The sequence below is a fragment of the Ursus maritimus genome, unplaced genomic scaffold, assembly GCF_017311325.1.
Source record: "Ursus maritimus isolate PB19 unplaced genomic scaffold, ASM1731132v1 scaffold_10, whole genome shotgun sequence".
Lineage (NCBI taxonomy): Eukaryota > Metazoa > Chordata > Mammalia > Carnivora > Ursidae > Ursus > Ursus maritimus.
Genome location: NW_024423344.1, coordinates 78419633 through 78433158, shown reverse-complemented (window position 1 = coordinate 78433158; position 13526 = coordinate 78419633). Strand labels below are relative to the sequence as shown.

At 50.2% G+C, this 13526-nt stretch overlaps 1 protein-coding gene across 6 annotated transcripts in view; it reads left to right on the top strand.

Annotated features, from left to right (window-relative positions):
- Positions 1-13526, top strand: part of TUBGCP3 (tubulin gamma complex associated protein 3) — a 71205-nt gene that overhangs the window by 52294 nt on the left and 5385 nt on the right. For all 6 annotated transcript variants that reach the window (XR_005833302.1, XM_040624744.1, XM_040624739.1 and 3 more), the window contains 3 exons: positions 7298-7386; positions 7517-7648; positions 11045-11185. Coding sequence is in view for 5 of the 6 variants with exons in the window: in XM_040624744.1 (XP_040480678.1) it covers positions 7298-7386; positions 7517-7648; positions 11045-11185 (362 nt within the window). In the remaining variant the exon portion in view is untranslated. The remainder of the gene's footprint in view (positions 1-7297; positions 7387-7516; positions 7649-11044; positions 11186-13526) is intronic.

Sequence of the window (13526 nt, the reverse complement as noted above, 5' to 3'; positions counted from 1 at the left end):
GAAATTCATTTGTTCAGAACCTTTGAGAAAGTATTTCAACAATGTGTCTCTCAAGAAACAGCACTGATAGATTCTTAATCCTTTGGTGAAAGTGATTATTGAAAAAGAAACCATTGTTTGAAGACAGGCAGGCGTGATCTCTCCACATTTAGTAGGTCAAGGCTGATCCTTGAGCAGCTCCCAGAGTCGCATAGTAATGACACCCCAGAAGCTGGGGGCTGACAGTTCGTACTGGGCGTCCCATGCTTCTGTACTCACAGCTGGTCTTTTCCTGGGGGTCAGGATGCCCTTAGCCCCTGGCCTGGCTTCCTCTGCACTCACTTTGTAGAAGGTTAATAATCAGGACCCTTTCACATAGCTGAGAAGGAAGTGAGAGGGAGCATTTTCTCTCAACTACCATAATGGTCATGGATGGGAAATACTGCCTCCGAGTGTCTCTAGTACATGTGGGCTGCCTGGAGGAGGGGCTGCTTTGTGAAGGAAGGCAGAAGGAGGCACCCATCACTCAGAGGGCCTCACGGTCTCCTGGCTCTGCACCTGTCCCCCTTTCCCATCATGTGTCTTGGGGTGACTCGTGCCGTCAGCTGGGTGCACACTGGCGGGCTATCCCGATTGCCGACCTTGTGCCCTCCCCAGGGGGCGGGGGGGACGTGGTGCTGTGGCACGAGCGGTGCCGGCATCTCCCTTCCTGCCTGATTCGGACCGTCCCCAGGTAGTGCAGACGCTCTGTCACCGTGCCGCTCTTCCTTCACAAGGAGGCGTCTGGGAAGTCTGGGCTTCGTAGCAGGTCTAGCTGTAGCTGGTTGTGACACCTGTCTGATTGCGGTATCCCCTCACCAGGCTCTGTGTGAACTTGCTCTTCTCTTGCACGGAGTAGTCAAGCAAGCTCCGTTTCTACTGAAGGTCGGTAGACCTCTGATCAGTTTTCCGTGTGTGGGAGAAGTACGCTTTATCCTGTATGACGTGAACCATGGTAACGTAACATGGTGCCGTTGTGGAGAGCTCTGTGTTAGCGTCTTTCACGGACCCTTTCCTTGTCACTGAAACGTCTCCTAAAATATTTATAACAACAGAATATTGCCTCATGCATATATATTTGTACCATTTCTCCTTTCTCTTGGGTTGCACATGTGTTCCTTTTTCCCACGAATATTAACTAAGGCTGTAAGCTTTTTGTCGGTATATATCTATTTGCATCTGAGTATTTCTTTAGATGGATTGGGGATGGAACAGCTGGGCTGACAGGTATGGATTCTAGTTTTACTTTACGTGTGTGAATGCTGGCACTGATATTTCGGCTCTGGGTGACGTCATCAGTGACCGGAAACAAGGTGCTGGTTCCAGGCGCGGCCACGTGCATGCAGCCCCCTGCCTGGCGGCCGGCTCTGTTGCTCTTACCGGCTAAAGTTGGGTACCGCCTTCAGACAGATTGTCCAGTTGTTTTCATTTCTTGTAATGCTTTCTAAGTGCTTAGTATAAACACTTTTTTTTGTCATTTGTGTTTCTCTTTTCAGGAAACTGGTTTTTTGCTCATGTTTTTATTGGGGTGTAACGTACTTTCATTTACAAGGAATATTTTAAAGTTGTTCGGGTCCAGGCAACTTAGCAGAAATCAACCAGCCACTTCGTGAGCTCTTGGTTCAGCAAATGTAGAAGTGCCCCACCAACCCCAAACCTGATGCAAAAATAAAGAAAGACTCCATGAGGTGCTCCTGTGAACCACGTTCGGAGGGTTCCACTCACGTGCAGTGTGTACCGCTGGCTTGGTCCATACGTGCAGCGTCATTAATTATTACTCCAAATATTTCGGTATTTATGGAAGTAATTTTTTTTGAACAAATAGTTACATTTGAAAATGATTTGCTTAGTGCAGGAATTTTTGATAGTGGTCTACCAAGATGTTGATGCCTGCTTTTACATTGTTGTCTTTCAGCTAGACAAAAAACAGTGTTGTTACAAAAATCATTGGAAGGTTTGGGTTCTAGTGGTATGGAGTTTTTTGTTGTCGTTGGATTCAGTTAATCTAAACAGTATTGCAGTTAGTGGCAACTAAATTTGTATTTCATATAACAGCTGACAAAATGAAATAGACAAATACAATTAAATGAATTTGTGTACTGGACGGGAGCAAGTGAGTGGAGGCCCCCTCCCCAGAGGAGTGGTATTAAAATGATCTCCTTTTCGGTCCTTATTAGGAATAAAAGTGAGCGTGGTGGAGGTGGGAGAGGCGGTCAGCCCCTTGGAGGAGACGCACTGCCACAGGGCCGCTGTCGCATTTTGCCCATGTGATCGGCAGCTGTTTTTCTTTCTTAGTGATTAATATAATAACCATCTTAGGATGGACAGTGTTCTAGACTGCAGGAACGATCACTTGAAAAATGAGGAGACATTTTTCTCTTCTCTCTTTGTGTATATCATTGTGCTGTACTTGGATGAGTAGGCGCGCCTCGCTGCTTAGACCTTTATGAGGAGCTCCCTGTGCCAGACCGTTCAGCAGCGTGGCTAGCGGTCAGCATTGGACGTTGAGCAGCACCGCCCAGGCGAGTCCGCAGGCCGCCAGCACCACGCTGTGGCCATGGAGCCCATTTCCTTGTCTTCTGTCTCAGCTCCCTCGTCTGGGGGTGGGGCGGTGACCGCAGCGCTAATTCCCGGCGTCCTGGGGACCCAGTCTGTGTAGCACACTTACCAGTGCTGCCTGGGGGGGGTAGGCACATCTCTGCAGGCGTCACTGCTGGCTGCCTGGCCGTACAGCAGACAGTGATGGCGTTTGCAGGAGGACCTTCGTGGTGATTAGAGGTTCCAGGAGGTTTGAAAAATCCTGATTCCTACCAACTTCTTTGAACCCTTAGCCTTGAGAAATAAATCAGATGGGCAATTTGATCAAGTCACTTTTAAATATAGCAGCTCAGTGATAAATACAGGTTGAAGGTGATTTGCAATTTTGAAGAAACTGTTTTGGGGAATTTTTTTTAAAAAGAAACTCTTTTACAATGTTTAACGACCTCCGCGCTGTGGAAGGTGCACGTCCAGATGAGCAGGTGCTCCCCGCCGGAGATGCTCAGCAGCGGTCAAGGCCTTCCGGAGCCGGCAGGTTTAAATCAGGCTCGACGTTCTCCCAGCAGCCCGTAGGGGGCAGCACAGAACTACAAATGGCTCTCACACTGGGCTCCTTAATAAGCTCACAGAAGACAGTCATCTCCATGTCGTGTGTGGAGCTGTCTGCCGTGAAGTTAGCCCGGCGGGACATGTACTGTGTTTGCGTGTTTGTTGGACCTCAGTGCAAGTGTTGCTTGGCTTTGGGGATTCTTTATTTGTAGGTCAACCATAAAAACACAAGCACTTACATGTTAAGTATGTTTAAATGTATTTTCAGGCTCCTGGGTAAAGAGATTCAAGGGGTGTTTCCGGTGCAAATTAGATTTTTTAGGAATTCAAGGACCAAACTATCCCTTAGGAATTGGATTCCTAGTCATTTGTTCGAGCGTGACCAGGCTGAGAGAAGCTCTGAGCTCAGCATCCCGCATGTGAATTCTCGTGTGGGGAAGAGTCGCAGCGTCATAGGGACGTCACATTTCCGTTATATGGGTCACAGGTCCCTTTACTCAGAGGCTGCATTTCGGAAGAATGTCCTTAAAGATGCTTTTCTGTATACTTGTTTATATAAGAAAAGATGATTTTTTTCTAGAAGGAAAATAAAGTATTTGGTAGTACTTTAGACTGTTAAAGGGAAGAACACTCATTTTAACGTTGTTGCTAATTTGCCTCGGTCAGGGAAGGCTTTTGAAAAGGATGTGAACTTAAATAGTCTAGACAGAGATGAGTACACAGCATCCGCTTTAATCTTGAGGATTGAAATCACTCGTTCAGCAAATAGTTGTTGAGGGCCTATTCTGTGGTGCCTGTTCTTGGTATTCGGTGATGGGCATGATAGGGTCCCTGTGGGGCCTGTTAGGGCAGGATGGACGTTTAAACAAGAACTTGGAATGCACGGCGACGAGATGAGTCATTTGATGTGGAAGAGACCAGGTACTTTAGGAACACGAAAAGGAGACACCTGGCAGATGTGGGTAGCACAGCGGGCTTCGCGGAGGTGGTGGTGTCCAAGGCCACACCTGGACATGAGCATGTCTGTGAAGGGAAGCGTGTGGTGGTGGGGAGGATGGGCCGAGAGCCAGGCCTTGAGAGCCTCACAGGCTGGGTCTCAGGTCAGTGGCAGGGTGAGCCATGGGAAGGCTCGCACCAGGGAGTGGGACATGCTCGGACTTGCTTGGTTCTGAAAGCCACTGTGGCATCGCTGAGGAAGACGGGTCTCACAGGCAAGGCTGGAAGTCGGCAGAAGCGTTGGTTGTGACCCTGCAGGAGGGTGGCTGTGGTGGACACAGCAGCCTGGGGTCGGGAGAGTGCATGGACTTGAGGGGGCTCCAGGGGGCGGTGCTGGGTGACTGGGTCCTGCTTGGAGCTGGGCTTGGGTGGGGTGTTCACCAGGCCCGGAGCGCTGGGGCAGGAGCACTTTGGGGGTACTGCTTCTGTTTCCGATACATTAATTGGAGAGGTTTTTAAGAATGTATGTGATGCATTTCGTTGGGTCGATCGGAAGCCCCAGACAGATCAGAACTAGAGATAAAGGTGTAGACACGGTTCGTGTACATGATCCTGGGTGCCATGGAATCAATGAGATTGCCTCGAAATGGGATGAGAAGAGAAAAGGTCTTGCAGCAAAGAGCAGCAGCTGGGCCCTCCGAACGGACACAGGGAGAAACAACCAGAAGGGTGAGCAGTGGACCGGGAGACAGTGGTCTCTCTGAGGCCACAGAAGGAAGTACTTCAGGGCGGAGAAAACTGCTCTGGTATGTCAACGGTGCCGGCAACCAGCTAAAGTAGAGACTGGGGACTGACCCCAGCCGTCCTCATCTTTGGCAACAGGGCAGATGTGACAGCCTGGGGGAGAGGACGAGAGCACGAGCAGAGCGGGGGCCCAGAGTGGCCTTGAAGCTGTGCCACGGAGGGAGCTTCCCGCCTGAGACCACGTCTCTTCGGGAGGGCAGGGGAGCCCATGGATGGAGGACTCCAGGTAGTGGTGGCTGGAAGCGCAGTTTCAGAGTCAGACAGAGCGGAGAGGGTTTCTGGGCAGCATGGAGGAGTAGCTGAGGCTGAATGCCGTGAGTTGTAGGTTGGCGCCAGCATGACTCCAGGATCGTTTCTGTAGATGCTTCTGCTCTGTGGTCACTGAGCTGCATTTTCACCTCCAGATGTGGGTGACAGGAGACATCCTGGTAGATTCACAATGCCGTGGAGAAATTGTGCTGTGGAGGAAATCCAAGAGAGTAGAGTGGAGTTGGTGACTTAACCACTGTGTTACCATCTGTGTGAATCCCGGGCTGATGCTCCCGGTCTGTGAAGGAGTGCAAAGATGAAATGTGAAAAATGTGAGCAAGCTCGTATGATGTGCAACTAAAAACCAACACGTCATCCAAGTAGTGCTGGGTTGAGTGTCGGTGGGACCCCAGTGGAGACACCTGAGAAGACCGCCAGACAGACCAGAGCAGTAACAGCGTGCGTTGTCATGGGCTGGGGCCTCTCCCCTTGTGTGCAGAGCACTGACTTGGAGCCAGCTGCTGAGAAGAGCCACACGGACGTCTGCGCTTCTGTACCACGGGCCCCCGGAGACAGCCCCGAGAGGAGCCTGCGTACTGTCTCCATGCACGTCTGTCGGGATATTCGATGGGATCCATGGTTTCATCAGCGATGTTCAACTCTCTCTGGTAGAAAAATGTCAGGATGGAGAAGTAGAAACTGCACAGACGCCTGACAAGGGCGGAAGAGAAGCTGACAGCGTTCAGTGTGAGTCCATGCAGAGCAGCGCATCTCAGGAAGCAGTCCGCGTGTACTGGAGGGGAGACTTGGATGCGGGGTAGCGCAGCAAGACCTGGGGGTCTTCACGGGTGTGGTGTGTAAAGACCGGTTTGCGCGTGCTGGGTGCTTTAAGTCTGCACAGTCTCTCCAGGTAAGACCACCTGGCCTTCGGGTCACGGTAGCATGGCCCCTGTCGTTGCAGCTCTGGGCTGAAGCCCAAAATGGCAGTCCTCTCCTGTAAAAGCTTCTGGACACCCTGATGTGGATGCCCCCACCTAAGACAGCATTTTGTGATGCTCTTTTATGCTGGAAGTAATTTAGGTACACGGGCTTTGGGTGTCAGGTGAGACACGCCATCCCCGGTTGGTCGTTTGGGTAGGAAAAGTACATTCTTCGTTTTGGGCTTACAGATGACGTTTGCAGCCCCTAACCTGCTCTTCACGGGAGTATTTATGCTCTGCAGGGATACTGGTTCCCGACAGTGGGGAAGACATCGGGGGCTTTGGAGCACGTGCTCATCCTCGGAGGTGGCCTGCTGCAGCCCTGTGGGCCGGGCGGTGCGTGCTGACCCAGGCCTGCAAAGTCCCCGTGGGGCACTTGATCCGTTGTTAAAGTCTGTATCCCACCGTTCTCTCTGTCATGTGTTTCTGTTTCACTTCCTCATTACTCTCCGGAAGGGACAAGAGTGATTTCTCAAAGAACTGCTTGCAAGCAGTGATTATTTACCTAAGGAACTAATTCAAGACATTGGGGTGGAAACAATAATACATCCAGTCTGACCCACATTGAAATGTGCTTGTAACTATTCCTTTGGTGGCCCCATCTGCTTGAGCCATCCTCTACCGTGGTGTCCCTTCATAACTCTGGTAGAGTCTTTGAGCGAAAAATTAAAAGTATGAGCAGAGAATGGCTGCTCTCTGGTGACCTCCAAGCCTTTTGATGGTTTTATAATCTTGCAAAGAACAGGAGCAGAGTCGGGGCTCAGGCCCATCCCCCTCCTGGTTCATGTTTCTCTCAGGTGACAAGGTCCCTTTCGGGCCCTCAAGGAAATGTGCTTTTGTCTCCAGATCGCTGGGAGTCATGAAATCTTGCACAGCCACAGACAGACTTGTTGTCAAGAAGCCGCAGAACTGAGTGAATATTCACACTTGTACAATGAAATATATCGATTTACTTTTTGATGCAGTTATTTTATTTTATGCCGTTCCTTTTCAGGTCCTTGCATGATGTAAAGTAATGCCATGTGATGAGACGGCTAAAGCCTTGTGTAGCGCGATTGGCACAGGAATTGATTATGGAAGGACCGTTTCCTATTTTAAGGGTTAACAGTGAAACCTAGTGGTGGTGGTTTTGAGAGAGGGATTGCAGACGTCCAGGAGGGGAGCGTGTGTGGTTTGAGCGTGTTCCCGCAGCGTCTAACACCAGCTGTCCGGCTCTCTTGCAGAGTTCTCTGGGGTGCTGCACCACTGCCACATTCTGGCGTCTGAGATGGTCCATTTCATTCACCAGATGCAGTATTACATTACGTTTGAGGTGAGTGCGGAGCGTCCTTTGATGTTAGCTTAATATGTCGTGTCTCAGGCTTCCATGTGGCGTGTTTTGTCAAAGATGCTATCCCAGGAAGACACGCCTCATCCCTAAGTGTCGTGTGGTTGTTTCCTAGGTGCTGGAATGTTCTTGGGATGAACTTTGGAACAAGGTGCAGCAGGCCCAAGACTTGGACCACATCATCGCAGCCCATGAAGTATTCCTGGACACCATCATCTCCCGCTGTCTCCTGGACACCGACTCCAGAGTAAGACCCCTGTGCTGTTCAGAAACAGAAACCACGGTAGTCTTCTCCTCTTGGGCTCCTGTCACGTGGGACATCTTGGAAATCGCTTGGTGCCCACATTAGTAGTAATGGGACTGTTTTATTAATAATTTAAAATGCAAGGTGGACCATTTCTGAGCGGAATTAGAACAAGAACATGCTCAGAAATGGATATGAAAGTGGTGAAGCATGTAATCGCACTCACCTGTTTCCTCGGCGTGACAGTAGTGCCTTCCCGTGGGGTTCAGAAGACAGAGGTGAACCAGTGCGGCTGGTTTCGTGTCGTGCGCTGAGGAAACCAGGCACGTGGTGCGAGACCACAGCAAACTGCTGCCCGTCCGTGAGTTCAGGAGGACAGTGAGGACGCGCAGAGCGCTCCAGGCTGTCCCTTTGTGGTCTTATCTAAGGACAATGGTCTTTTCTGTGTTTGCCTTGGTGAAGTGAGTGGCTGCATGTGTTAGAAAATAGGCTGTTTGTCTTGAAGAACTGTAAGGGTTCCGTGGCCCCAGGTTTGTCGCTAGTGTCGCTCCCCTGTAGACACCTGTCGTGAACGTTGCTGTTCCGTGTGGTCAAGCCGCGTGGAGTTCTGATTTTATTCACACGTCTGGGAAAGCAAGGAACACGTTTTCAATTGAAACAAAGATATTGTGACGTAAGAGTCAGAATTTCACGTGCTTTTTTGACATTAAATGTGTGATTTCAAAGAAATTTCTGGCTCATGGAGGGCTCTGCTTCTACTGTACCCTCCTCCAGGGAAACGTGCTGCTTCACGGAGGGCATTCCCTCAGCGTATCTGGGTTTCCCAGTCATGGCTGGGAAACACGTATCTTGGTGCGCTGAATTTTATTACTAAAACTCTCATCTGTGTAAAAAATTGTTCAAAGATGCTTCTATATAGAAAGCTTTTATAAACATATGGAAACAATGGCACAAAAATAATTTAAAGCACTTCGTACGTAAATCATAGTTTAAGAGATGCGCACCTGCAGCCTTTCGGCCTTTACTGCGGTGAGTGAGCCCCGTGTGCGCTGGCTGAGCCCGTAGCTGCAGTCTGAGCCGTCTGTCTGTCGGCACACGCGTCCCCTGGGGGCAGCAGACGAGCCGTCTCCTGCGCTGTCGGAGGGGCTCATGTAGTAACAAGTGGTGTCTGTTCCTGGGGCTCTGCGGTCACGGTGCTGTTGCGTGTTGAGAGGGTGCGACACTCCTCACGCAGGTCTGCGAGAGGTAGATGGTCCTAATTCATGGAAACCATTTATCTCGGTGCCTGACGCACGAGTGTTCGCTACTTCTGCTTTCAGGTGGCTCAGAGCAGTGGTGTGCGCTTTACAGAGACTTAGCATGGTTAGAATCCGTGCTTTTCAGGGGATGTGGGACTGTCTGAGGATTATGCCCACGCCGACATCGGTCCCCATGAGGGATGTAAGGAGCTGTCAGTGGCTGGCAGCAATGGGTTTCAGCCACGTCCCCGTGGAACGTGATCAGAACCATGTGTTCTTGACAAGTGAAGTGTATTTCGGTGTCTCCCTACGTAAGGAGACAAGGCTGTTCGAGAGGCGCACAGCCTTGGGGGGGGTTGCGGCCGGACACATGCAGATGTGCGCACGTGTGCGGTTCTCTTCTGTGCGTAGCTGACGCAGATCCGGCATCAGCCCGTACACTGCTGCACACTGCAGCCACCCCGAACACCGTGCCCGGTTCTGCCGGAGCAGACGGCTCACGGAGCCCTCCCGCCTCAGCCCGAAGCCAGCGTCGCCACCGCCGAGATGCGTTCACTGTGGCACAAGTAGCAGTTCTCACGTGTTTACAATAAAGAAACAAATGGAAAAAATAAATTTTTATTAAAAACAAAAAAATTAGATCATCTTTTGTTTTGCTTTTTTCTTATCAAGTAAGACCCCCCCCCCCCAAAAGAACCAGCAGCCTTGCGGTGGGCCCAGAGTTTGCCGTGAATCCCGGGCCGTCTGAGCCCAGCAGCAGCGGCTATGAGTTAGTGAGCTTTTGTGCCTGCGTGTGACTCTTGGAAGGGACCTTGTTGGGTCAGGGTGGGGCGTGTCCCCCTGACAGGGGTGTGGGGGTGGCGTCGCACGCGTCCTCACGAGCCCTAGCGCCCTCCCACCCGCAGTGAGCCGGGCTGCCGGTTCTTGCCCGCTCAGCTTGCTCGCTGCCTCCGGTCCCTGAGCTTGGAGCCCCTCCCGCTTCTCCATCTCTCTTCCGCTTCTCAGTAAGGTTAGGTCCTCTTTCTCCCATAACCTCTTGCACATCTTCTCTGGGTTATGACTGCCATAAATGTGGTATTAGGCTGGTTTGGAGGAAGGCTATTCCTTTCATTGCTTTGGTTTTTTATCCTTTTTTTTTTTTTTTCCATCCTAAGGGTTTCTAGATCTGCTTACATCTTGTTTTTACAAGGAAAACCAGTTTTGTTTGCTTTCCAGAGGTTTGCTTTCTGCTTTTCCTTGCCTTGGGATGTTAGCTGGGTCTACCAGGAGCGTGGATAGGACTCTTATCTCGTCCCTGACGTTAAAGGGATGTTTTACTCTTTCACCATTCACTATGATGTTTGCCAAGAGATCTCACAGAACCTTTACCAAATTAGGGTCCTTGTAGTCCTAGTTTGTTTAGATCTTTTACATAAATCATGAGTGGCTGTTAAGTTTTAACACATGACTTTTTTTCCCTGTGATTTCCAAATTATCTTTTCTTCTCAAATTGTTAATGGGTTTTTTAAAAATCGAAGTTGGCAGAGGATAGAGTTGACCTTGCTCTTCAGTCGTGTGCCGCCATCCATCCCCAAAAGACCCTTGTGTGTGCTTTGTGTCCTGAGACCCCGCCCCCGCCGGCGGCACAGCCGTCCTTGTGCTGGCCAGTCCACCTGCCTGGGTAGCCGGTGTTTTGCATGGATGTGTGTTTGATTTACATAAATGATTTTTGCTATAGATCCTTTCTTGTGCCCTCTTTGCATGCCGCACTGGGACAGAACAAAACTAAAATGTGGTAGATGCCCAGGAAGGGGGCTGTGAGCTGTGTGGACGGCGAGCCAGCCACGGCGATGTGTTCCTAGTGTTGAACCATCCTTGCATTCCTGCTGGACACAGGTTTTTAAACACTGTGCTGAATTTGTTTTTTTTTATTATATTAATCTCCTTTCTCATATCCTCCTTGTCTGGTCCTGGTGTGTGTGGCACCAAAGAGTGAATGAAATGGACTTGCTCTTCCGTTCCTTCCTGACGCTTGCTGACAGCCCTGCAACCTGGGGCCGCGCTGCCGTTGGTGAGGCCGCCGTGAGGGTGTTCGGGACACAGCAGCGGATAGGCAAAGAGCAGTGTAAGAGCGTGAGTGGATACCTTGTCTTACAGTCTCTTTTTTGCCTCCGGTCCTCAGGCACTTTTGAATCAGCTCAGAGCCGTGTTTGATCAGATCATTGAGCTTCAGAACACTCAAGACGCCATCTACAGAGCCGCCCTGGAGGAGCTCCAGAGACGACTCCAGTTCGAAGAAAAGAAGAAGCAGCACGAAGTTGAGGTATGGCTTTTCTCCCAGTGGGCTTCTCAGTTTTAATAACGAGCTTTTTGCCACCATCAGCATGAATACAAGTAATGTTACCGCTGAAATGCTCCTGGAGACGGTGCTCACATCTGCCTCTGGAGTCCCAAGGAGGCACTGATGGGTCCACGTGGAGTGGTCACCCTCGCTGTCATCCTGTCGTGGGCATAAGGATGGCGTGCGCTGGAGTCCGTGAGGAAGCCCGTGGGTGCAGCTGTCCGTGGTTGCTGGCGGCTCTGAGGACTGGTCCTGGCTCTGCATCGCCTGGTCACCTCCAGCTGGTGGGCACGCGTGGACATGTGGGACCCAGAGCTCTGCACTTGGGGCTACTTTCAGTGACCTTCCAAACCCATGAGCCTGTGAAGGTGCATCGAGCAAGTTTGGCAGTTTATGGGATTTCTTGTATTTGATTGCATCTCTGTGACTTTTACTTTTCCAAGGTGTTAATTCTTGGGATGCTGACAAATTATTTAAAGGATTGATTGATTGATTGAGAGAGGATGAATCCTAAGGAGACTCCCCACCAAGTGCAGAGCCTGACGTGGGGCTTAAACCGAAATCAAGAGCGGACACTTAACTGACCATGCACCACCCAGGTGCCTCAGGGTGATGACGGATTTTTTAGAGAACAGTTTGATTAGTTTTATTTTTACGTGTTCCCTTAAATCTTGTGTTAGGATCCTGTTCAGTTTGGAAAACTCACAACCACTTAGAGCACATGCTGTCTCCTCAGGGTGTTTTGGAAACAGAAGGAAGGGCTTCCTTCATTTGTATCTCTGAGATTGGGTGTGTGTTTGTGACCCTGAAATGCCACCTGGCATGTGGTGGGTGCACCCAGGTGCCAGGCCAGCCGAAGACTCCGCCCTGACCGTGCTCCCCGGCGTTGTGCCTTTGGGTGGTTTGACTTCTTTGAGACAGGTTCCCGTCATTGTACAATGGGAGCAGCTAAGTAAGACCCCACGCAGGGGCTCACTGACCTGTGTCGGGTATGTCTGTTATTTAGCATTTGGGAAAGCTCATCACTGCTGTGATTTTTAAAGCTGCCCACGGCCCCAGAGAACCTGCCCTTCTGGAGCATTACTAAACTATATAAAATCTACAAAAATCAGTCCTCACAATTTTCTAACAGCAGGGCGGCCAGTTGTGTGGGAGTTGATGGTTCTTCCAGACTCGAGGCCGTCGGCGCTGGAGTGGAACAGATGTACATAATGAGTCAGGATTATTCAGTGTGCTCATTCAGATGCGCCTAGGGATACCTTTGGACAGTTAAAGCTGGAACTGTATCTGAGATATTATTTAAATTCAGTGGGCAAAATAGTTGAAGAAGGACTCACTTAGACCCAGCGTCCATTGCAGTTCTAAAGAGACCGTGCGAGAGGACTCAGCCCCGAGCTCCAGAGCCCTGCGCGTGCTGTGAGGAGCCGGCCGCCTGCTTCCGCCCCTGAGTGGACCTGGTCTTCCTGTCGGAGCCACGCTCCATGTCCTGTGCCCTGGGGTTCTCTGCTTCCTTCCTCTTTTCCTTTAGGTTTATAATGATATTTCCAGTTCAAGTTTAGGATTAAAGGGACTTTTTTTCTATCTTAATCTACATTGGAAATCCTGGTTTCTAATAGTAGCAGACTGTTACTTGCTATCGACAGCCCCCCCCCAGCATACACAGATGTGCACACAGCTTTCCCCACACACGTGCCCCAGCAGGGCAGCAACAGTAGTTCGTGAGCAGGACGCAGGCTAGTCGTGCACATCAGAACCTGACATAATTACTCCCTTGAGGTTAGGCCCCGGCTCAGTGTGCAAATTAATTGGTTTCGTTTTTGCTTTTAACTTATGAAACAAAATTGAATTTAACTTTGTAAAATAGTTACCTGATTCTAAAGTCAAATCTAAGAAACAAAGCATTTAGACAAGCCTGGCCTTTGTTGCTTTCTGCTCTGTGCGGGGTCTGTGTCACGAAGCCCAAAGACAGTGTCACCAAGTTCGGATGTATCAAACGGTAGGACAGCAAACAAGCTTTGGTTCATCCCAGAAGTACAAAGTTCGTGTATCATTCTGATGAAAATACTGTAATTCACCACATTTACAAACTAAAGGAGAGAATTACATGATTATCTCAATGGATAAGATCGTTTGATAGTAAGGAAGATGTGACAGAAGGTTTGCTTGAAAGGCCTGAGTGAAAAGCTCATGCTTAATGGTGCAGCCCTGGGGCTGAGACCCAGGGCAGTGAGCACTCGGTTCAGCGTGGCGATGGTGGACCGAGAGTAAGAAGTACAAGTGCAAACACACAACCGAGCCGTCTCTTTTTGTGGGGGGGGGGGGG